This window comes from Panicum virgatum, chromosome 4K (genome assembly GCF_016808335.1).
Source record: "Panicum virgatum strain AP13 chromosome 4K, P.virgatum_v5, whole genome shotgun sequence".
In the NCBI taxonomy this organism is placed as follows: Eukaryota; Viridiplantae; Streptophyta; class Magnoliopsida; order Poales; family Poaceae; genus Panicum; species Panicum virgatum.
Genome location: NC_053139.1, coordinates 5,953,914 through 5,977,469, shown reverse-complemented (window position 1 = coordinate 5,977,469; position 23,556 = coordinate 5,953,914). Strand labels below are relative to the sequence as shown.

Here is a 23,556-nt window from a genome sequence, read left to right as displayed (position 1 = left end):
CAATGGCCGCACGTGGCCGACCACCGTCCAGCCCTCTCCTATGCCCGGAGTCACCAAAAATGGAATCCCCTCACTCTCCTCTCTCTTCTCATGCCCTCGAATTTGAGAACGGTGGCCGGGTGCGCCGCTTCGGCAGAGCTCAGAGAGCTCGTGCCCCCAACCATGGAAGAGCAGAGGAAAGTGACGACCTCTCTGTTTCTTCTTCCTGTAACTTCTTCCCTTTTATTTTTATCAAGCCAGCCCACGTCAAAAAAATCCACCGGCCCAGCAAGCAGCCAGCGTCAACCACGTGCAGCCCCTTTCATTTTTTAATTTATCTATTTTCGGAATTAATTAAACACCAATATTATAACTACAATATCTCATCCATGCAACCTCTGATTCAATTGATTCTTTTTCCTAAATTCATCTAAAATCAAACTCTATCAAATAAAACTATATTTGTATAATGTATTGATATATGTGCTTTGCTTGTTTGGGTACGATGAAGTAGAATCGATTCCAGAGGAGAACCCGGAGGAGCCGGGAGACCGGAAAGCCGCCGCCGCCGATGCATACGAAAGCGAAGCCAAGTCTCATCAATCCCTTACGTTGAACATGATTGATCCTAAGTAAGGTTAAATATAAAATTTGCTAGACTTAGGGATTGCATGAGATGATACACTGAGGGTATGAGAGAAACCATTGATTGAAGCCATGTTGCATATTGATTTACTGTCAGACTGGCATATTATCGGACCTTGTTAATTGATGAAATTGGAATGGGAATGAGACCAGGGCAGTGTGTAATGTGTTGGTGCATGCGCTACCGTGGTGGTAGACTTGCGACCGAGCTCTGTCGTGGTGACATCTCGGGTTTGGTTGGTTATGGTTGTTGGCTGCCCTGATGAGCCTTAAGGACCGAGTGTTGTGGTGCCATCTCACTTAACCTACCTTCAGTACGACCACATGAGCTTGTACGGGTAACCTTAGTCTAATCCCACTGGCTAACTTGGTAGTCGTCCGAGGTGGATATGTTTTTGGGGTGAGACCTGGATTGGTCCAGACCCGGGGGTTTGTGGGCGACTAGTCGGGGTTGAGCCACGGCTGGGTGTCGGCTATGACGGAGCCGTCTCTGGACGGTGAAGTACGTGTGGGTAAAGCGTACAACCTCTACAGAGTGTAAAATCCATTCGAATGGTCTGTGTCCTCGGTTTGGACAGGTTACGGTGTGGACATCTCAACTAGTTGAGCCACCTAGCCTATGAGATGGATGACTGTTTGGGTTTCCTTTAATACTACATTTGTTATTTATTCTGGTTGATTAATGGACCTTTGCATATTAATCTGTAACTCCCTCCCTGTAAGGGTGAGGTGGGACTTGCTGAGTACTTTCATACTCAACTCTTGTTGATTATTTTTTCAGAGGATCTTGACTTTGTGCCTGAAGATTACGAGTAGATCGTGTCCGCACCCAAGCTGATCGAGTGGAGCCGTGATGGACGAAGAGCTAGTCTTGCATGACGTTATGCTAATCGTTATCCTATGGTTATTTGCGGTAGCTTAGTATTGTCACTTTACTCCTCATGTACGTGTTGAATAAAACTCTGTATGACTTTAGACTCCACTTGATGTAACATGTATTATACCGGGAACTTACTTCGGTTATTAATATATGGTTTAGCCTCGATCCTTGGGTCGGAGCGCTTCAGAATGTCAGATACTCAGATGAACATTCTCCATCATGAAAGATGATGTGGTGGCGGCAGTCGCGGTTTTCTTTGCAGAAGGACGTATGCCTGAGGGGGTCAACGATACAGCTATTGTGCTAATTCCAAAAGTGGCTCGTCCTGAGCGTCTGACAAAATACAGGCCAATAAGTTTATGCAATGTTATTTATAAAGTGGTTTCCAAATGTCTGGTAAATAGGTTGAGACCCCTCCTAGACGAGCTTGTTTCTGAAAATCAAAGTGTATTTGTACCTGGACGCTTGATCGCTGACAATATTTTAATTGCTTTTGTGTTTACGTGCCATTTAGTAGGGCAACACAGACAAGAACAATTTCTGCGCTTTCAAGCTGGATCTTGCCGAGGCTTATGACCGTGTCGATTGGAATTACCAAGAACAAGTTCTTGTGAAACTGGGCTTTCATCGTACTTGGGTACAGTGGATCATGACCTGTGTCACCGTATGCTAATACGCTATACAGTTCATTTCAATGGTGTCCCTTTGGACACGTTCCAACCAACTCATGGTTTATGCCAAGGTGATCCGCTATCGCCTCCTTTTTGTAGCTGACGACCTGTCCAAAGTTTTGCAGCGAGGTGTTACGGACCGAGCTTTGGAGGGAATAAAAGTATGTCGTCAAACTCCAAAGATCACCAGTCTGCTGTTTTGCTGACGACAGTTTGTTGTTCTTCCGGGCTTCAGAAGAACAAGCTAAATGGGTGAGAGAGGCTCTTGGCCGGTACTGCAGGGCCACAGGACAGCTGATTAATTTTGAAAAATGTTCAGTTCTGTGCAATGAGAACCAAGGAGAATATATCAAAGACATGCTGTGAAGAGAATTGAGCGTGCATTCTGTTGCTTTTGAGGCAAAATACCTTTGGCTACCAACGCCAGAAGGGCGTTTCAAAGCTGAAAAGTTTTCAGGCTTTAACTGAGCGTTTAACCAAAAGGTGCAGTGCATGGGATGAGCGGTTTTTGTCAGCTGCAGGGAAGGAGGTTCTGATCAAGTCGGTAGCACAGGCAATCCCGGTGTATGTGATGAGTGTTTTCCTGCTGCCAACTTCACTACATAATGCTTTGGAGCATCGCATCAGGCAGTTCTGGTGGGGCAGCTGGTCGGGAAAATTAAAGGGAAACACATCGGATCCCTTGGCAAAGCTTCACCAGGGCCAGAGGCGAAGGAGTGTTGGGCTTCCATGATCTCAAGCTGTTCAACCAGGCATTGCTCGGCAGGCAGGCCTGGAGGCTGGTTGACCGCCCTCGGAGCCTTTGTGCTCGAGTTTTGCTTGCCAAATGTTACCCAAATGGCAACTTACTCAACACAGCTTTACCTGCTAATCGATCAATTCCCCACATGGAGAGCAATAGTGCATGGATTAGAGCTGGTTAAGAAAGGAGTATGTCAGATTGTCAGAGGATCGGTTCAGGAGAGAAGGTACGTATTTGGAGGGAGCCATGGCTGCCAAGAGACTGGTCGCGTCGGCCGGGCAGGAGCAGGCGGGCGTGCCGGCTCAAGTGGGTGTCACAGCTGATCGACCTGGAGAGAATGATATGGAGGGCGGATCGATCTTGTTCATAAGTACTTCTGGCCGTATGATGCCATGATGCAGACCAGATATTCGCACTAAAGCTCCCACTGTCGAATTAAGACAGATGACTTCATTGCTTGGCAACATGAAAACTCAGGTGGTTATTCAGTGAAGAGTGCGTACAAGCTGGCCAAAGATATCCAAGGTGAGGAAGCTGGAACACGTCAGATGTCCTCTAGACACCGGCATGGAAGCCCAACTTGGAAGGCCTTTTGGCAAATTCCCCTACCACACAAAGTTCTCATTTTTTTGGGTGTAAAGTAGCCAATGAGGGCCTGCAACTCAGGAAAATAAGAAGAGGCGGAGAGGCATTGAGATCTCTAGCATACGCAAAAATCTGTGGCGTAGTCAAGCATGCATGCCCTGGTCAGGTGGTGTAACCACGCCCGGACACCAAGGGAAGCAATGAGAGAGGAATGGCCGCTGCTGGCTCTGAGTAATAAAGAGCGCTCTTTTCCTTTTTTTTTTAAAAAAAGAGACCCGAATCTCTTTTTTTAGCAGAAAAAAGACCCGAACCTTGTTCAACGAAAACGAGCCCGAGCCGGACCCCGACCCCGTTCTGGAAGCAACGGTCGCTCCCGTCATCACCGATTCACCGAGCCGGCCCAACCATAGTTGGCCATTAGGCCCGAGGCCCGTGGGCCGGCCCAAAGCACGAGATTTGGGCCCGATACAAGGCCCGGCCCGACACGAAGTCAATCGGGCCCGGGCCGGCCCGGCACGGGCGTCGTGCCGTGCCTGGGCCGCGCCTCAAGCACGTGGGCCGGCCCGGCCCGGCACGAATAAAACCTGCTAACTCCCCACCTCCCAAATCTGGCCCATCAATAGAAATCTCTACCACTCCAGCCCAATAGCCCATGAATATATACATCACCAAACCCTAACTCCACACCTCTCTCCTCTCTCCTCACCCCTCCCTCTCCCTACCTCCCCCGCGGCGGCGGCGCGCCGGCGCCTGCGCCACCCCTTCCCTCCCCGCGGCGCTCGGCCGCCCGGCGCTCGCACCTCCTTCCCTTCCCCGCAACAGCAGCGCGCCACCCGCACCTCCCTCCTTTCCCCGCGGCGGCCGGCTTGCTCTACTCTCGTCCGGCGTCCGCACCTCGTCTCCCTTTCCCGCGGCATGGATGGGGGCGGCGGCAAGGCGGCTCCGCGCGCTCGAGACGGCGGCGAGGCGGCGGCAGCCCGGGCTGCGGACGGTGGCGAGGCGGCGGCCGTGCGCGCTAGGACGCCGGCGGGGCGGAGACCGAACGAGCTGCGGACGGCGGCGAGGCAACGGCTGCGCGAGCTGGGGACGGCGGCGCGGCGGCGGCCGCACGGGCTGGAGACGGCGGCGAGGCAAGGCCGCACGTGCGGCAAGGGGATGGCGTCGACGCCGGCGAGGCATGGCCGGCGGCGGAATCGGCAGGACGGCGGCGGCACGCCGTGCCAGCGTGTTAATCGGGCCGGCCCGGCACGGTAAATGGGCCTTCGTGCCGTGCCCGGGCCCAGACCTTCGGCACGTGGGCCGGCCCGGCACGGCACGAATAATTAACGGGCCAATCGTGCCGGGCCTAATCGGGCCGGGCCTAAGTCGGGCCCGGGCCGTGCCGTGCCGGGCCGGCCCATTGGCCAACTATAGGCCCAACCGGCCAACCAACCAACCCACCCAGCAGCCGGCCTGGACCCACCGCCAATTAAACGAAGGGATCCCGTCCCGACCCCACAGTCCCACACCCAATAGGCAGCCAGCCAGCCAGCTCGGCGTGTCCTCCGTCTCCATCTCGGCCCAGCCGAGCCCAACCTGTCCTCCCCTTTTCCTCCTCCCCCCTCCCCCTCCTCTCCCCCGAGTCCACACGGCAGACGAGAGGAGGCGAGGCCGGCCACCCCCAAGGTTTTTTTATCCGACCGATTCAACCGAACCGCCGGCCTCCAGTTCCGGCTAACCGGACCAGTTGGACCGGTTACCGGTTCCGGCCGGCCAAATTCAAAACCAAATTCAAACGTTCCCGTTGTAACGGTTAGTACCGGTTAGCCGGCCGGTTTGTTGGTAAAACCGGACCGGTTGCACCGGTTACCGGCCTTTGAACAAAATAAACCGACAGTTTTAAATTGGTTCTGTGGTGTGAAATAAAAGGAAATTTTGTTATGAACTATGCATATATTAATGTAAAATACCACACCAAAGTAACAATTTATAATTATGCAGAGATATACAATATTAATGTGCGTGCATACAAATACCATAGTCCTAATCGTGCCTACAAATACAGTAGTCACTGATACACATTAATAATAGTTCAACGTAAGAATGGGAAGACCCCCATTCTGGACGCCATTTGGTATTCGGCGATGGACATCACATTCAAACCTCGCACTCTAAGCAGTTCAGCCTTGTAGTCTTGCCAAGATTGCCCTGTCCACGCCGATGTTGTCTCCCATTCCTGAACTAACATAGTGTAAAAATGGGGGTCTTCCCATTCGTACACCCATCTCGTCTGTGGCTCCATGCTGATGTCAGGTATGGGATAGTGAAAAGAGTGCCTGGAATCGCTATAGGAGGAAGAAGAGTACTGTGGAATATCGTTGTCCGTCGGTCCAACCGTTCTCCTCGGCGATTCCGGTGCTCCATGATCGGGGTTCTGTGTAGCATGTGTGAACTGAGTCTCCCCTGCAATTAACCATATATAATAATTAGTACTCATAATCAGAAACAGGTGTGCATATATAGGTGCAATGTATACCTGTGAAACGAATGAGAATACCACCACCACTACCACCACCACCAGCAGCAGCAGCATCTGCACCGTCACTACCGTCACCATCACCAGCGGAGCTGCTATCCCCAGTCTCTTGATACGGTGGACTACGCTCACCATCGCCATCATCTGTGGACGTGTCGCTGTTCACTGAATTTGCTGTTGCTTTTCCTTTTTGTTTTTGACGCTTCGAGTCACCCTTCGTATGCCCCCTCTGGAATTTCCTCTTCCCTAGGTGAGTGTCACCCACATGTCTACGTGCCCAATCGCTGATGCAAGCATCCCCCATAGTGTCACGTAGATCTGAGAGGTTTATTTGATCCCTGACAATATGAGACGGGAGAGGGACGTCTCCGTCATCATCATCCTCGTCCAGAACTGGAGCGCGGTTAGATCGACCATATTCCATCCATTCCCGCACCGGATTATTCTCATCATAAAATGAAAGATGGGCCAGCTGGTCGATAAAATCACCTTCTTCATGTATCGGTGGGCCGGAGACCTCCTCTAGTCACAGACGAAGGTTGTAGTTGACATAGACCAGCTTGTTAAGTTTCTTGTGCGACAATCGATTGCGAACTTTTGTATGCAGCAAGTCAAAAGTACTCCAGTTGCGCTCGCATCCACTGGACGAACAACATTGTGAAACAAGCCGCATGGCAAGATACTGCAGCTTTGGATTGCTTGATCCGAACATCATCCACCAGGACGCTGTATGTGCAACCAAGTATGTAAGCAATATATTCAAATATAGAGAAAACAACAATATGTTACGGAGTAACTCTTACATGGGGATGTCTTTGGATCCATCGCCATTCTCATTGCCATTTCACTGCCAAACTCGCCAACCTTCTGCCGAAACACCTCAAGCTCCTGCAATGCCTGCACGGCGCTCTGGACATCCGTCATGCGCTCAAATGTATCCTTGAGTCCACGAAACATTTCTTGAGTTGGTTCCATCGTGTATGAATACCTCGGATTTAGGACAGCAGCTGCAAAATATAAATCACTTCAAATAAGCATAAGTTTCATAGAGTTCCAAAATAGATGACTCGTATAGTTTTACCTGGACCCACATACGTGCCTATGAAAAGGTCACGCATCCTATCGTCCATAACCTTAAGATACTCGTCCCGAGTGGAAACATTATTTCCAAAGAAAGATTGCAGCTCCTGTCTCGTATTCTGGTACGACATCACGACTTCGCACATGTTGGGCCGCTTGTCCTGATCAGTGAAGCGAAGGATCTTGTATATTGCTTGAACTGTGTCGATGACATATTTCAATCCGTCCCACCACTCCAAATTTGAAAACCTGGAATGAGTAAATCGACCATCTTCGGTATCTGCCCATTTGCTTTGTAAAAACTCAGTAGATGCCATCCACTGCATGAAACGATCACGTTTCCGATAGATGCTCTCTAAGAACATGTAATTGGTTCCAAATCGAGTGGCATTCCACTTGACCAACTCACCACCGATTGCGTTCCTCATCATTGTATTCAACTGACCATGATTGTGTAACCAATTAGAAATTCGCTTGCATTGCTTGATCGTACCAGAATGTTCGGGCCTTCGAGCTATATCCTTCAACATCAAATTGACGGTGTGTGCTAGACAAGGTGTCCAAAGAATGTGTTCATACACCTCTCCTAGTGCCTTGCAAGCTTTCTTGTAATTCGAGCCATTATCGGTGACTATATGCACGACATTCTCCGGTCCAATCTCGCCCACCACCTTTCGAATCTCCTGTCAAAATAGGTAGGATTTTTTAGTAAGTTTCAAAATATACTCAAAGTGAATGGGACATGTTTAGGGCCTACCCTAAGCAAATATGTGCTATATTGAGTTCTTCCACTCGCATCAATAGACTTGTGGAACCACATGACTCCATTGCAGTATATCAAAAAGTTGATGACACTCATCCTCGTCGGCCCAGTCCATGAATCACACATCAACGTGACGCCAAATAAGGGCCAGTCTTTCCGAAACTTTACGTACCTCGTCTTCAAGTCTTGCTCGTTCTGATCAAGGTACTTGCCATCAATATCCCGTCCAGTTGGTGATGCGATACCTTCACCTGCAAATATATGAAAATCATGAGATACAGAAATGTAAGCTCATAGGTGTCATACGAATGAAAGAAAACATACCCCACTTCTGTGTCTCCCTGACCGCGCTGACAAAGTAAGGATTGTCAGCCTATCTTCCAGGTACTCCCGCAAAATGGAAAAAACTTTGACCAAGCTTTACCAATAGCTTCCTTTGCATTCCTACCCTTCTGCGTCCAGGAGCCTGTATCAATTCTTTGTTGGGTCATTCCTCTTCTCCCACCGGATGCCACGTTATAATCCTCCACCGCAGGACTCTCCCTCTGTGAAGTTGCCCTACGCAACATCCTCTGCAAAGGATTCCCCCTCGTCGAACCACTATCCCCTCCATGCTCGTATACACCTCCTCTCTGTTCCACCCCCCGTCGGTACACTGCTTCCGCTCTCGATTGGTCCAAGGCACGCTGCAGCTGAGTCTCCTCATCTTCTTCTTCACCGGGATAGTTTCCCTCCGCTGCAGCCTTCTCCCGTCGCAACCTCTCTCGAGCCCGTTCAGCAGTTGCCTTCCTAGCCTTCTCAATGTCACGCTGAAAATACTCCCGCACATCTGGTGGCACATTCCTGCAATGGACCACCTCCGCCCCGCGGTGAGCCAAATGTTATTTCAATCTAGTCGCACCACCTCCTGCTTTCTGCGTATTACAATACTTGCACCGCCATCCGGGATAAAAATTTTCACCATGTTCCCATACAATATCTTTATCTCTACCTGACATTGTCTATCTGCATAAATGGACAACAAAGACATATCAATCACATAAATCCTAAATCAACCTAAATCCTAAAAACATATATGCACCTTAATATTCAATTCTACCTAAATCCTTACGTCATACACTTAAATCTTACCTAAATCCTAACTACACCTAGATCATACATCTAAATCCTAAAACAAATCATCTAATACATGCAAATCAACTCAAAGGGAAAAAAAACAAACGGCTTACCTACCTCCCAGGCCGGCTTACCGACGATTCCGGCCGGCTTACCGCTGCGCCCGGCCGGTTAACCGGCGCGGCCGGTTAGATCCGGGCCGGGGCCGGCTAAACGGTTCTGCCGCCCGGCTAGCCGCGCTAACCGAGCGGTTGGCCGGCGGTCACCGGCGGTCGGGCTTCCTGGCGCCGCCTGGAGGGAGAGGGAGGCGGAAATGGGGTGGGGGGCGCAGGTCTGAAGGTTCTGGGGGTGTGGCGCCTTATGTGTCGGTGACGGGCCGGTGGGCCTTAATGGGCCGCCTGTTTTTTTTTTTTAATTCAAATGCCCCCAAAATATATCAAATGAATGAATATTTCAAAAATTTTGACACCATTACATTCCTCGCAACTTGAAGTATTTTTATGAATTTTTTGGGATTTTTTCATTTCCTGGAATTCAAATTTAAAATTTGAATTTTGCCCCGATTTGAACCGCCCGGAACCGGAACCGGGCCGGACCGGTTAGACCGGTAACCGCGGTAACCGGTCCGGTTCCGAGCGATTTTTTTAACCCTGCCCACCCCAGGGGGAGGAGTGGCGGGCGCGGGGATGGCGATCCAGTACGCGCTGGTGGCGCGCGGCACGGTGGTGCTGGCGGAGCACAGCGCCGCGGCCACCAACGCGGGCGCCGTCGCGCGCCAGGTCCTCGAGCGCCTCCCCGGCGGCGGCGCCGACAGCCACGTCTCCTACACGCAGGACCGCTACGTCTTCCACGCCAAGCGCACCGACGGCATCACCGCGCTCTGCATGGCCGACGACGCCGCCGGGAGTAAGCGCCTCCCGCACCACCCCTGCTCTGTTTCCTCCTCGGCGTCGAGTCGCGCGCCGAGGCTGTTTCGAACTCGACTGGGATCCTCCCGCGGGGTGGGTGGCTGTGGGGATCACGTGGGCGGGCGCCATAGGCGGGCGGGGTAGCGGAGATCCGGGAGGGGGGGGGGGGGGGGGGGGAGTAATTCGGGGTTTTGTCGTCTCGCGTCCATCTGGTCTGTTCACTAGCAGGGGTGACCTCAGGGGATTGGTGGTAGATCGGGACAAACTGAGGAGTAGCGATTGGATTCAGCTATAGCGAGCCAAATGGCGTCTGAGAATGGATGGGCCGGGGCATAGTTTCAGCTTTTTTGGGGGAGTTCTTCTGGGTTGGCTGCTCTGGTTTTGCTTTGCGGCTGTTGACTTTTGGGATCAGACTCATTCGTTGTTGCAGGAAGTGCTAGTTACTAGTATACTAGTAATTCTCATTGTAGCTGCCTCTTGGCTCCGAATAGATTCAAACTTTTTTTTTGAAGAACAAATACATTCAAACTAAGAGCAAATTTGGTGTGCTAGAATTTTGATTTGTACAGCAACCCAGTTGACTTTACGCCTTGCAGTATGACGTTCAACAATGTCTGATTTGTACTGCTGTACTAACACATCTTTGGCACTAAGTATCTACTACTAGATTTTTTTTTTGGAAATAAATCTGCTAGAATTTTGTGCCTAGTTTGGTATTGTCGTGGCCGGCTATATGTTTCTGTTGCGAAATGCTTAACAATAGCTTATTCGTGCTATTTCTCCCGTTTTGCCACAGGACGGATACCCTTTGCATTTTTGGAAGACATTCATGGAAGATTTGTCAAAACATATGGCCGCGCTGCGCTGACTGCTCTTGCGTATGCAATGAATGATGAATTCTCAAGGGTTCTTAGCCAGCAAATGGACTACTATTCAAATGACCCTAACACAGATAGAATAAACCGCATGAGAGGTGAAATCAATCAGGTAATGCACCCTTTTTTCTGTTGTTTTGGCTATGAAGGTTGTCATGTATGGAAGAAAGCATATTCTGAAAACTAATTTGAATCTATGCTGTGATACTAATCTTATAAACTAGAAGTGGACATGCTGATGCATAAAGTGCTTGAACGGCCACCTTTGTGGAACTGCTTGTTCCCAGATACTTGTTTTAAATCAAACCATAAAAATTCCTGTTTATCTAGCATGTTGCCAAGGAAGCTTCTAACAGTTCAAAATGGATATTTACTGTTTATTATTTTCTTGCAGGTTCGTAGTGTTATGATTGATAACATTGACAAAGTCCTTGAAAGAGGTGACCGTTTGGAGCTGCTGGTTGACAAGACCGCAAATATGCAAGGAAATACTGTTCGATTCAGAAGACAAGCTCGGCGCTTCAGAAACACCGTTTGGTGGAGAAATGTCAAACTCACGTATGTATATTCTGGCTAACTAAAATTGCCATGCTATTATAATCTTGCATACTGATTTTCCTTTCCTTTTTGCCTCATGAATGCTATGTCTGGTTCTGGTTTATGAGCTTCCCACTGATTTTTTGCATCCTCCATGTACTAGCTCAACTGTGTTTATTTACTTTATTGATATCCACCTCAGCTGCAATTTTGTTAAAAAATAATCGACCAAGCAGTTCCCAGCATGATCTAATGCTGTAGATCTATATGCAGCTTTTATTGATATTGGTATTATATTGTGTCATCAGCAACAAATAGTGAGCATATATGTAGGGCATCAGCACGATCCATTGTTGGATCTGTCATAGTAGTATGAGTAACAGAGATTGACACATAGGATTATCTTCTGGCCATTACAAACAGAAGAAATTACATCAATGATGTTGATAGAAGGTGGAATGAAAGAAATTTGCTTTTTTTTCCACTGATAAGATGGTACATGATAAAAAATGTCGATATACTAGTAGCACAAAAAATATGGCTGGCACTTTGGGGCCTGTTGTTGGTTGTATACTCTAGTTAATCCTCAACTTTTAGGTGTGGGATGCATGTAGCCATGTGTAGCCATGTACTTGATGACATTCACTCCTTTGTCGCGGCAAGCAGCATTCTGCATAACCTTCCACTTTTTAACAATGATTATATGTGAAAGTCCTAGACTCTTAGTATGATGCTATGATGTTTCCTTGACTGCTATTTGAGCTCTCTTGCTTGCAATAAACGTGTTCTATCTCTGTTCCCGCAGGGCTGCGTTGATACTTCTCCTTCTGGTAATAGTATATGTCGCGCTTGTCTTCGTGTGCCATGGTTTCACCTTACCAACTTGTATACGCTAGGGTATGGTGTGCCTGTTTGTGTGATTATGTCTCCATTCCTTGGGAGCAGCTATCGCAGTACTGTTGCAGTTGGTTTTGATGTAGAGGAAAGCTCCAGATTGTGTAATAGTGATGGTGTCAATTGTGAAAAACTCAATTAAAGATGTAAACTTCACATAAGACTGCATCTCGCAGGGTCTTGCTATGGCGTAGCTGCGCGCGCCTGGGTTGTGTTTATTTGCCCTTGCGGCTATTCTTGTGTCTGTACATGAATTCAGTTACGTCTATATTATGGCTAAATGCTAAAATCTGATGTAATATGCTTGAATTGGACAAGTTGACATACACATGAAGCTGTCATGTTTTTTTTTTGAAGCCCCAGCCGCATCTATCAGTGTCATAGCCTTTCAACCAAGGGGAGCTGGTGCCAGAATGTGGCATGTCGTAGAATGATTTAGTTTAACCTGACAGGTAGACTACGGTGGACGAATGGAACTCTGACGGCGGCGGGACAGCGGAGGTGCCGGAGCCTTTTTTTTTTTTTTGAAATTTAGGAGGTGCCGGACTGCCGGAGCTAGGGAGGTGGAGGAGCACCTGGGCGATAAATAGACAAACCCCTGCGTGCCCGCCTGCCCGGGTCGCAACTCCCTGACCCCCACCCGGCCACCCCACGTTGCCGCGGCGCGGCGCACATGCCGTGGCACGACCACCACGAGCTCCCATCAAACTCCCCTCGGGTCGCGCGGGCGCTCGGCGCGCTGCACCACCCTACCCGCGGGCTCACGAGAGCACGGTGAGCCAGGCCATGGCAACCATTGCCCATCCACCACCCAGCGCGCGCCTCCTCGTGCTCGGCGTCGGCCACGCCCCCGGCACCCAGCACGGGGCTCCCTGCCCCGACCTGGCGCCCGCCGCGCAGACAGGGACGAACGAACTGGCGCGCCCAGCAGCGAAGGCGAGCACGCACGACGACGCACCGTGCGCGCACATCGTCGACCGGCAGCCCAGCAGGGGACAGGACACCGGATTAGACGATGGTGTGTGTTGTTGGGTTGCCAATCGACAGCAGGACCCAGACAAGGTGATCACTGATCACGCATGGCACCGCCATCTTCCCCATCAGGGATCAACATGGTCTGTTCCAAACATAACAATATGGGCAATCAAGCATTAGAAGAGTCGTTTCCATATTTTCCGTACACACACGGATACACATCTGGCAATTACGATTTTAGAGATAATTCGGTCTTCACTGTCTACATTACAAACATAGGTTCGGAATAGTAATAGTAAACAAGTAAACAACAGCTACAACACAACACCAGGTTCACTATTCTTCTTACAACTTCCCGTGGTTCGAATTTACGATCTGCTAGGGATGATAACAATCTTAACAACAGACAACGGTTCTAGTAACATTCTAACAACAGAGGGCAGTTCACTGCATATTGCCAATGCTCTGGGATAAACTCCTCTCAAGCTGGGCCGCAGCCCACAGGTTGTGCATGCAGAGCGACAGTCACAGATGCTCCCCAGGATCATGCTGAAGTATGGGCGGCTCTGCATAGGCTCCCGCTCCATTGGCGGTGTGGTCCGCATTTTCAGCACTGAAAGCAGAGGTACTGAAAGTCCTAGCAGGTCCATTTGAGGAGTCATTGATGAAACTTGTTCTGGACTCCGAGCTCGTTCCCAGAAGACCAGCAACCAGATGGAGAGATGTACTATCAACTGATATCCCGCTCTTGCTTTCACAGCCTTCAGATAAGACTGCAAACGAGTCCTGAGGATTAGAGCTGCCTTGGAAATTTTGGTGTTGCTCCTCTTTAGGCAGCATGCGTTTGCTGCATTCCTGATCATCAGTAGGTCCGCAACTGCGACTTCCGTCAGATGAGGAAGTGTTGGCAGTGTTTCTGTGATCTTTCGAATCAGTCACCAAATACAGACTTTGATCATCTTTCTGATCAAACGAGTTCTTGTGTTCACTATTTCCATCCTCAGCACTTGTGTCCACAGTGGAATATTCCAGAACAGATGAAGTATCACCACAGCTGCTGTGGTAATGTTCGACCTGAGAAAGCATAACAGTACCTTGATGATCAGTAGACAGATGCTCTGAAGTTTCATCCAATAAGATAATCTTTTTTGCACTGTCTCCATGGAACACTGGGAAGTTAATAAGAGGCCAACAGCCTTCAAGAACTGGTGCAGCATCACTAGGCACAGCTTCTTGACAGCTTTTAACAAGATGGCATACCTCTCCTGGATAACCAGAACCCATTCGTGTACCCTTGTTTCCAGAGTCTGCGTCAAACTTGGGAAACATCACTTTAGAGATTTCTGGAACCAACACTTCATAATCATGAACTACTTCAGAACAGCTCTGAATATTTGTGGTTTGTTTCTGCAGCAGGGGCATTTCAGTTTCAAGGTTACAAGAGGTAACAAGCCTACCACTTCTATCAGAAGGCAAACTCTTCTTGTTTTCACAATCTTCATCATGGTTGGGCAAGATATCCATGGTTTCAAATTGTCCCATGAGCAATATTTTATCATCATTAACCACTCCGTGGCAGCTCCTAATGCTTTGAGTTTCTTTCTGTTGGAGGGATGTTTCCGTTCCCAAATGACCAGCAGCCACATGGCTCTGCATTTCGTCTTTCAATGAAGTCTTTGTATCTCCAAAACCATGCTTGCCCAACATGTCCATGACTGTAGAACTGTCAAGAATCAATGATGGATCACTTGTGATTTCTTCAACATATTCAAAGGAACCTTGAAAGCTTTGTTGTTGTTCATCTTCAAGGAGCACCTTGGTTTCAAAATATGGTCTAGCTAACTGACTATGTGCATCCTTACACGATAAAATTATGCCCTTTTCTATAAGATTTTCATCAGATACTGCAAGCATATCGAAAGTCATGCTGCCTTTAGGAACCAATGCAGTGGCACTTGGACATTCTTGAGGGAAGGATGCTGTTGCTTGACTCTTCTTCGTTCCTGTTCCCTCAACATCCTGACTGTAAAAGTCCTGATCCCCTCCTTCAACATATGAATCGTCAGCATGCTGCTTAACATTCATGGAAGAGGTTCTCATTTCTTCTTTAACATTAACCTCGCTGCTGTCATGTTCTCCAGCAAACACTGCGGGCATATTTAGTTCATTGTCACATGAGTCCATCAACTTTGAGCAACCTTTAGGAACAAATGACTTTTTGCAGCTGTTGTATCTGACAGGTTGTTTGGCAGACACATCCCATTTATTTCCATCCTCACAAAGCAATGGCTCTACGCACATCTGAATTTCATTCTGTTTCCCCCCAGAATACTTGGTGGATCTTCTCCAGACAAATGAATGATTAGATGCTGGAAGTCTGTTCAACCTATTACTTGAAGGCATAAACAGTATTTTATCATTATGATATGGAAATGGCTTGCTATGCTGTGCCTTCCGCTTTTTTTCCCTCTGAGAAAGAGGATTGAAAGACTGAGCACTTCTTGGTGGAGATGCTTCGGTCTTGGACCTTTTTCCTTGGATATAAGTTTTATGTGTTTTCACTAACCGTGAAAACACACTTGTTCGCCCTTCACTGTCGGAGCGGAGCTTCGAATTTAACATTGGCAGGTAGTATCCATCTTCCTTCTCCTTCCTAACACAAACATGGTGGAAAGTAGTATGGTCTTCAGAGTCACTGCTACCTTTAGATTCAGAAGAGGGGCTCTCATCTTTTAGCAACCCAAACAGATCATCAACACCTTCTAAAGTATCTTCCTCCTGCGGAAGTGGTATAAAGTCAACAGTAGATTTGTCATGCATTGCTTCTTGGTTGCTAGGTATTGTGACCGTGGCCTTATCTGCTCCAGTGTGCAGGGTAGGTTGTGAGCTCTTGGACTTAGCCACATCAGAGATGTCCGATTGCAGTCCTCTGTGCACTAATGACGCAGAATCAGTTAATTTGTCACCCAGAGTGGACGAGGAACATGTTTGACAGGGGCTTCTGAATGAACCACATGAACTGCTGCTTGGACTGGACTGCACATCAGTTACTTTAACCAGAGAAGTTTCAAGGTCCCTTGGGAGGTCATCTTTTAATCTTGGATTCTGACAAAGTTGCAACCTGTTCCGTGAAGAAAACAAGTGAAGAAGCTTTGCAACCTGTATAACAGTAACATTGTGAGGTCAGTAGCTAAGCATATTGACAGAACATGAGAAGACTGTGGAGCAGACCTGTTGATGTGACAAACCATAACTAAACTTGTTTTTTACAGAATAGTTCTGGACAGCATCTCGAAATTCACCTTCCATCAAAGGCTTGCAAAACCAAATCCTTTTGAAACGTATCTGTGGATTCAGAGAAATGCAACATGAACATAAATTATTACGTTTCATAATATCTCAGGAAGAGCAGTATGAGATTTACTTGCAATATTGTACAATGAGATAGCTATGAAATTAGTTTGAAAACATAAAATAGAGAGAAACATGTGATGTGGGATATCACAACTTTATTGAAAAATACATGAAAGCACTGGATTAGATGACCTAAAAGACAATAATTAGCAAGTCTCAAAAGTATTCATGCCTGAGAAGGATACCGCCTTCCATATGCATCAGGAATAATGTTCACAGCTCCATCTGAAGTTGCTTCAAAAACCCCATGAAGCTTACACTGCTCAACATCATATAAGAATAAAGTTGTGCCAGCTTTAACTTTCTCTACGAAATCAGCACAGTAAGGAGAGAGGCCAAAGATTTTCTTGTTAAAGCACTCCTTCCTGGTCAAATGGCTGCACAGAAAAACTGCACCACCAAAGGCTGAATATTCCTTACTCTGTGCGTTCACCATTCCAAAACTCACTGAGTTCCTTGGTAACATGTAAATTGACAATGAAAAGGGTAAGCAAATCAGCAATTACAACCAAAAAAACAAGCTGAAAATAGACCAAATGCTTCCATGGCTGCTGCAGGTATTGCACGAAAAGAATTGCAACCAATACATAAAACAACAGCATATCACTCAAGTGGAAGAGAAGACAATCTCAGGTTAACAGCAGTTGTGTGTTGTTGTGTATTGAATGAAGATTTGTATATCAAGGACTGCCAAGCTCAAATATGAAAAGGAACACACACGATTGACAACAGCATAGATCTGGTTTCCATTTTCACCTAGAATTGAAAACAGGAAAACTGCATGATAAATCTTAAAAAAACATAAAAATACACACAATTGGCCTTCCCTTTGCTGTTTGGGGTCCATAATCTTACATAAGATGAGCAACTCAACCTACATTCCAAGGTCACAATCCCTTGAAAACTCGTAGCACTCGAAATTGAACTGCGATTAACAGGGGTGGGTTTCTGCCGTGGTGCCCGGGGGTTTAGTTAAATCCCCGACATTTTCGCAAAAAAAAAAAACCCCGCACCAAGGGTTCTCAGTCCTCTGACTGGAATCTGGACCGATCAATCCAGCGCTCGCCGACGAAGGGGAATAGCCTATTGCTTATCGAACCAGACCAGAACCACGGATGGCTGGATTATCAGAGACTAGCCACTCTACCACGCAGCAAAAGAATCAGCTACCAACCCATGGGTGAAGAAAGCTTCGGGTTTGGCTTCTCGGAGCAGCCAAAACAACCCACAGAAAAAGGAACTTCCCGGAAAATTCATCCGCGCAAGTTAGGGTTCCTTACCACAAGTAACAACGGAAGGAGTCGATCAATGCCGTGTCCGGACGGGTCCTCCGTTCCCGCGCCAACCTAGTACAATAGAGGGCGCGGGTGGAGGTGGACGACGACAGTTACTGCAAGGGCAGGGCAGGGTTGCCCGAGGCTGCCGGCGTACTTCGGCGGCGTGGTGCGTGTTCGGCGGCGGAAATGGGAACTGGAGCAGAACCGCAGAAGAAGACGGTGGCGTGGCCGTTGGGCGTGAGCGTCTCGAGGTCTCGGGCTGGGCTGGACATGCCTTTATTTAATTTGTTTGGTGCCTTTATAATTTTGCAAATTTTGAGTTCTACCATTACAATTCACCTATTTAGAGATAGGTTCGTGCCATTACAATTCTAAAATTGTCTGAGTGTTGCCATTTTCTACGTCTTTCATGTTTTTGGGTCCACACACAGATCGTTATATTTTTGTATGGACCAAAATACTCATGTTGTTGCTCTCTCCCCACATTACTATCTAGCGGGTCCCACATGTCATATCTTTCTTCTCCAATCCCACTATGGTCCTCGGCAATAGAAGTGGCAGGGGACCTCGAACGTTGCTGGGGCGAGCAGCGACCTCAAGCCGTCAGCAGCCGGCTGGCCGGTGGCCGCCGTCCCCGCGCATCCGATCTATAGCACCGCAAGGTCGCTGCGGAGGACAAGAGATGTGACGCGACCTGATGCCTGACGTGGCAGTGGGTGAGCTCCCGGTGGCGCACGCAAGACCGCAAGCGGCGGGCAGATGTGGTCCTGCTCCCTCCCGGCGGTGAATCTCCAGGGGCAGAGCAAATCCGCTACAGCCCACCTCAGTACCCCACCTTGGATCAATGGGAAGCGGCATGCTGCTCGAGACACCAGGAGCCCCATTTGTTTTTAGTAGCTGTCATAGCAGAAGCAGCAGCCTGTCCAGCTCCACCCATCGGGCTGGCGGCGCTCTCCTCCGCGGCTCCGCTCCGTCCAATCGCAGGAGGGGAGAAGCTGCCCATCGAAGCCAACCCCGCCTGATCTCGTCTGCGCAGTTCCTGCGGATCTCATGGGCGAGCCGTCCGTCCGCCTGGTGGCCGTTGCGCCGTCCATCATCGACCTCCGGCCGCCGCCGGGCCTCGATTCGTCATCTCCGGGCGCAGATCGAGTGTCCTCGGGCCTCGATTTGGCTTTCTCCGCCTTTGCAGGCTGGGTGCAGTAGCGTGGGATGAAGGATATGACATGTGGGACCCACTAGACAGTAATGTGGAGAGAGAGCAACACCATGGGTATTTTGGTCTATACAAAAATATAATGACCTGTGTGTGGACCCAAAAGCATCAACGACGTAGAAAATGGCACGACTCGAACAACTTCAGAATTGTAATGGCATGAATCTAAATAGGTGAATTGTAATGGTAGAACTCATAACTTGTAAAATTGTAATGACACTAAACAAATTAACCCTATTTTTTTCTCCTGGTGTTCACTGTCAGCCCATCGCCAGAATGTCTGAACATTTCTCTTTTTTCTTCCCCAGTAGTTTGTAGAACAATACTCAGAGGTCCTTTCTCACAAAAGTAGTTTGTGAACAAACACTAATTTTCATTATTTCTCGGATGCAAGTATACAGATGGGTATTTGTTGAGAGAGTTTATGAATAAGGAAATAACTTTGGCACGTGCACGTGAAATCTAAAACTTGCATTTGGATGACATTGTGGAGTACTATGTGCCAAAGCTCAAAACTGTTTTGAAAGTTGGACCCAGTTCTAATCTCGATTGCAATAGATTAATATTGCATGGGGTTAACGCCAGTATGTAGCGCCACTAACTAGTGGACGTACATCAACATGTAAATAACAAAGCATTCATATCTGAGCATCACAAGCCTGCCATGGATTTTCCATGTCTGGACATCATCTTCATCATCATCACAAGAACAGATGAGAGTAAAGCAACAATCCATTTCACTGAAAAGAATATGCCAGGAAACAGCCTGCAAGTAAAATTCATGTAGGAGATAGCATCTTATCAGCAGAGTGCCCACAAAATCTTAGCCAACCACAAGTTAGAAGCATATTAAGATCTCCTTACAGATTATGGCTCCGAACACTGAATTCAGTTCTGAACTCAATCAACTGGAAGGTAACAATGCGATAGCTAATACGGTCTATTTACAGCAGCTCGAGCATTGCATGGCAAAAGCGCATGGATCCTAAGATATACTACTCATAGGGTTATCTCCAGAAATTCCACGAGGCAAAAGGCGTTAGTACAACATGCTGTGGTCATTAGGCCCTTATATCACTACCTCATCACTGTTGGGCTAAAAAGTCCTCATCTGCGACAAGTGTGGATGTCAACTTGATACCTGATTGAGTCACTTGCAAATCGCTATTTCTGGCACGGCTCTGAGCATGCTGATTCCGAAGTCGTTCTGCAAAGGATGGCCTCATCAGCTTACTCCTCTTTGCTGAAGCATCTCTCTCATTGCTTTGAATGTCTCCAGGCGAAAAACCAATCTGTTCCTTCCTTCCTTTTAGAACTGCTTCTCTGTTCTGTTGTAGTCCAGAAAGTGTAAGCCTGTGTGATGCTTTATCAGAAGTAACAGAAATTCCATTACCACCACAACTAAATGATACCCTTTTTGCCACACTGCAAGCTCTCGTTGGGGGTAAGACATCTGAGAGTTCATCAAGCTGAACGATTGCCTTTCGTTTGCACCCCTCAGCCTGCGACTCTGATTTGCTCTCTTTAATAATGTGCGCAAACACACTGTTCTGACCAATTTCACTTTCAGAAATGAACCTTTGGTTCAGACCAGGTGGACAACACCTATCATCCTCATTGTATTTTCCATTAAATGGTTTGGGAACTTGATTTCCGCAGCTGATGTTACTCTCCATGGTTGAATTGAAGCTTACAGTCCCCACCAAAATTGACTGATTTGCATCACTGTCAGAGTTACAACCATCTAGCTCAAGTGGTATATAATCAGCATCATCTGGTTTGCTTTTTTCTAAGATATCTTGTGCCTTGAAGACAGCATGCTTATGCCATGGCTGAAGAGGAGACTCATGTTTATGAGCAGGATGCTTGCCTTTGTGTTTGGCATACATGAAGGGCCTATTTGGTAAAGAGATCCTGTTTTTGCAGAACATGGAAGACGAACGACTAAAGGAGGCATTGCTATGACTGAACTCTCGACCAGTACGAGCCAGAGAGATTTTGTAATCCTGTAAAACTCTTGATTTTGGTTTTTGGTAGGGCTGAAGCCTGATCATTCTTGAAGTAAATAAGTCCACAAGATCCAAAACCTGTGCATGAGAAAATCCTCAAATCAGTAGCAACTAGCAAGGAGGTTCCAATTAAGGACAATAGCTGAATCACGTCATAAATTAGAAACAGCAAACCTGTTGGTATGATATACCAAAGAAAGACCTTTGAGGGAGGAGACAACTTCCTTTGATGGCATCAGAAAATTCAGCTTCAGTTAGGGGCTTACAAAACCAAACTCTTCTGAAAAGAACCTGAATTTCATAGAGCAAGCATGAAAAATAGAAGAACCTTTATCAGCACGTTCACACACCATAAAACCAGAACAAAGCAACAAAAAGGACTATGAAATCACAGAAAAGATTCATAGGAAGCAATGTATAATTGAGCATGCCAAAGAAAATGGACCAGTAAACTGGTAAAACCATGAGAAGAAGCCAAAAGCAAAAGCATACTTACCTGCGCTGGTCGAAACTTACACAATGAAGCACATGAATCTGGAAGAATGTTCAATGCTCCATCTGAAGTTGCCTCAAACACCCCATAGAGTTTTCTCTCCTCATGCTCAAACAGAAAGAGAAGCATACCAGCTCTGATCTTCTTTATAAAAGTTGCAGCATAACCAGGAAGGGCAAAATGTTTCTGTTCGAAGAACTGACGCTTAGTCAAATGATTGCAGATGATAATTGCACCACCATATACTTCAGGTTTGTTAGAGATGTCCAGTTTGTGGTGCTGCAGGTTCCTTGAAAATGAAATAAAAGACAATAACACTTTATAAGCACAAAATTCAGAGATGGATTACATTCGGCAAACACGCCCACAAGCTAATGATGATACCACTGTATAATACAGGTTTATTGAAGGTATTTGATTTTTGTGCTGCAGATAACATTAAAACGGCAGAAAATATAATGATATCCAAAGAATACAAGCTACAGCTAATTTTGAAGATTTAGCAGCAGGAACTCACATGTAGTCTAGCATTTTCAATCAGGCTAACAATGATCAAGATCTACACCCAACAATGACAGAACTAATAACAGAAAAGCACGATGCTGCTGACACCAAAAATTAGTTAGCCTTCTCCTATTTCTAGACACATGCAAGTATCTCAACAATACTAACAGAACAAGCATAAAGTAGAAATGTTCTAAGAAAGCAATCATGAACACTAAACATCAACTAGGACTCCATGAGAACAATTGGTAATCTTCTATATAGTGTCTCCAGTAGAGCTGGAATCAAACATCCAGATCCAGCATTCTGAATTCTTGATAACAACAAAAACAATTTCTGTAGTAGGATTCAATCCACAGGACCCTGAATCCAGGTGTTACTCTCTATTCCATAATCGTACCAAGAAGCAAAAGTAAGACCTAATTATCCAAAATCACACGTGCACCTAAAGCAAGATTGTTTCTTCGGAACCTGTAAACATCTCTAGGGTGAGTACAAGCATTTCTATCCTACAGCCCAAAGCACAATTCCCAAAAATAATACCAATCCACCACGGCACAATGTACAGTAATGATCATACTAAACGGCTAAACCGCAAAATATTCGCATCCACGCGAAACGAATTAAGAAGCAGTTAATCAAGGAGAAATGCCACCAAGAACTGGCAAGAAATACTTCGTCGGTAAAGATTTGTATACCAAGCACAACTACACGAATCACCGAGAAACCTAACGAAACACGAGCAAGAACAAGTCAGATCGATGCAAAAAAACCGAAGAGAAGGCGGGGGCAATGCAATCAAACGGCGAGCGTACCAAGGGCGGCGATGAAACTGAAACCCTCCTCCTCTCCCTCCCCTCCCGCTGCTCACGCCTCCGCCTCTCGGCCTCCAGAACGGGCGGTGCCCCGCCGCGACCGGCTGCCTCTGGTGCCCCTGCATCCTCCCCTTCCAACCGATCGCCCCGCCCTCCTCCCACCTGAACCCTTCTCCCCTGACCCCGTCTGCCGCCTTCTCCTCCTCTACTTGAGCGCCTCCTCTCCAGACTTTCCCCTTGTCTCTGGCTTCTTTCTCCAACTCCATCTTCTGGATGCGCCCAGCCGCATCCCGCTCCTCCCGCCGCCACTCCTCCACCGCCGCCGAATCCGACTCCATCGCCATCTCCTCCGGAGCGTGTCCCATTTGGTTCGTGTGCGCGCGTGTTAAAGCAAAGCGAGCCGCTTTGCGGACTGGTGGTGATCTCGGCCTCTCGGGTGGACAGTGCGCGTCTTCGAGGAGAAGAATGGTTAGCTAACTGGGCCGGATCAAAAGATAGCGAGATTGCGATTACGGCCCACCATACTGGGCTAAAAATATTTTCCTTTTTCTGGGCCACATGGACAAATGCAATATTTATACTAGCATGATGAACGACATTAAGCAAACACAGATTTGCGAAAGGGCCCGTAGCCTAGTGGTTACAAGAGCCTCGGTAGCACTTGAG

The 23,556-nt window shown here is 47.6% G+C and overlaps 4 protein-coding genes across 6 annotated transcripts; 1 reads left to right on the top strand and 3 right to left on the bottom strand.

The window, feature by feature from the left end:
* The first annotated feature begins 5,031 nt into the window (after nucleotides 1–5,031).
* Nucleotides 5,032–12,518, top strand: LOC120702775 (vesicle-associated membrane protein 711-like). Its single transcript, XM_039986715.1, has 5 exons — nucleotides 5,032–5,156; nucleotides 9,631–9,882; nucleotides 10,681–10,871; nucleotides 11,154–11,317; nucleotides 12,102–12,518. The coding sequence occupies exons 2-5, from the start codon at nucleotides 9,663–9,665 to the stop codon at nucleotides 12,190–12,192; spliced, it is 666 nt and encodes a 221-aa protein (XP_039842649.1). The 5' UTR covers nucleotides 5,032–5,156; nucleotides 9,631–9,662; the 3' UTR covers nucleotides 12,193–12,518.
* Nucleotides 6,058–8,802, bottom strand: LOC120701812. Its single transcript, XM_039985627.1, has 4 exons — nucleotides 8,791–8,802; nucleotides 7,099–7,780; nucleotides 6,821–7,024; nucleotides 6,058–6,743 (listed from the first exon to the last, which is right to left on the bottom strand). The coding sequence occupies exons 1-4, from the start codon at nucleotides 8,800–8,802 to the stop codon at nucleotides 6,544–6,546; spliced, it is 1,098 nt and encodes a 365-aa protein (XP_039841561.1). The 3' UTR covers nucleotides 6,058–6,543.
* Nucleotides 12,519–13,359: 841 nt separating the features above from the next.
* On the bottom strand, nucleotides 13,360–18,112 carry LOC120702771. 3 transcript variants are annotated; one of them, XM_039986712.1, is made up of 5 exons: nucleotides 18,011–18,099; nucleotides 17,860–17,925; nucleotides 16,752–17,034; nucleotides 16,397–16,510; nucleotides 13,360–16,324 (listed from the first exon to the last, which is right to left on the bottom strand). In XM_039986712.1, exons 3-5 carry the CDS (start codon nucleotides 17,013–17,015, stop codon nucleotides 13,691–13,693), a joined length of 3,012 nt encoding a protein of 1,003 aa, XP_039842646.1. In that variant the 5' UTR covers nucleotides 17,016–17,034; nucleotides 17,860–17,925; nucleotides 18,011–18,099; the 3' UTR covers nucleotides 13,360–13,690. The 3 variants fall into 3 exon arrangements, with proteins under 3 accessions (XP_039842646.1, XP_039842645.1, XP_039842644.1); XM_039986711.1 differs by having other exon boundaries at nucleotides 17,860–18,112; XM_039986710.1 differs by lacking the exons at nucleotides 17,860–17,925; nucleotides 18,011–18,099 and having other exon boundaries at nucleotides 16,752–17,850.
* Nucleotides 18,113–19,836: 1,724 nt separating this feature from the next.
* Nucleotides 19,837–23,318, bottom strand: LOC120702772. Its single transcript, XM_039986713.1, has 4 exons — nucleotides 22,891–23,318; nucleotides 21,575–21,860; nucleotides 21,253–21,369; nucleotides 19,837–21,156 (listed from the first exon to the last, which is right to left on the bottom strand). Exons 1-4 carry the CDS (start codon nucleotides 23,253–23,255, stop codon nucleotides 20,155–20,157), a joined length of 1,770 nt encoding a protein of 589 aa, XP_039842647.1. The 5' UTR covers nucleotides 23,256–23,318; the 3' UTR covers nucleotides 19,837–20,154.
* Between the last annotated feature and the right edge of the window lie 238 nt (nucleotides 23,319–23,556).

What these genes read in the sequence shown, in the direction of transcription:
- LOC120702775 (XM_039986715.1), top strand. Translation starts at nt 9,663, where the DNA reads ATGGCGATCCAGTACGCGCTGGTGGCGCGCGGCACGGTGGTGCTGGCG. An exon ending in GGCCGACGACGCCGCCGGGA is followed by an intron (nt 9,883 to 10,680) that starts GTAAGCGCCTCC and finishes GTTTTGCCACAG; the next exon opens with GACGGATACCCTTTGCATTT. An exon ending in TGAGAGGTGAAATCAATCAG is followed by an intron (nt 10,872 to 11,153) that starts GTAATGCACCCT and finishes ATTTTCTTGCAG; the next exon opens with GTTCGTAGTGTTATGATTGA.
- LOC120701812 (XM_039985627.1), bottom strand. An exon ending in AGGCACGTATGTGGGTCCAG is followed by an intron (nt 7,025 to 7,098) that starts GTAAAACTATAC and finishes TATATTTTGCAG; the next exon opens with CTGCTGTCCTAAATCCGAGG. An exon ending in GGATCCAAAGACATCCCCAT is followed by an intron (nt 6,744 to 6,820) that starts GTAAGAGTTACT and finishes TTGCACATACAG; the next exon opens with CGTCCTGGTGGATGATGTTC.
- LOC120702771 (XM_039986710.1), bottom strand. Translation starts at nt 17,045, where the DNA reads ATGTTACCAAGGAACTCAGTGAGTTTTGGAATGGTGAACGCACAGAGT. An exon ending in GAAGGCGGTATCCTTCTCAG is followed by an intron (nt 16,511 to 16,751) that starts GCATGAATACTT and finishes CTGAATCCACAG; the next exon opens with ATACGTTTCAAAAGGATTTG. An exon ending in ATGGTTTGTCACATCAACAG is followed by an intron (nt 16,325 to 16,396) that starts GTCTGCTCCACA and finishes ACTGTTATACAG; the next exon opens with GTTGCAAAGCTTCTTCACTT.
- LOC120702772 (XM_039986713.1), bottom strand. Translation starts at nt 23,255, where the DNA reads ATGGGACACGCTCCGGAGGAGATGGCGATGGAGTCGGATTCGGCGGCG. An exon ending in GTAAGTTTCGACCAGCGCAG is followed by an intron (nt 21,370 to 21,574) that starts GTAAGTATGCTT and finishes TATGAAATTCAG; the next exon opens with GTTCTTTTCAGAAGAGTTTG. An exon ending in TTGGTATATCATACCAACAG is followed by an intron (nt 21,157 to 21,252) that starts GTTTGCTGTTTC and finishes TCTCATGCACAG; the next exon opens with GTTTTGGATCTTGTGGACTT.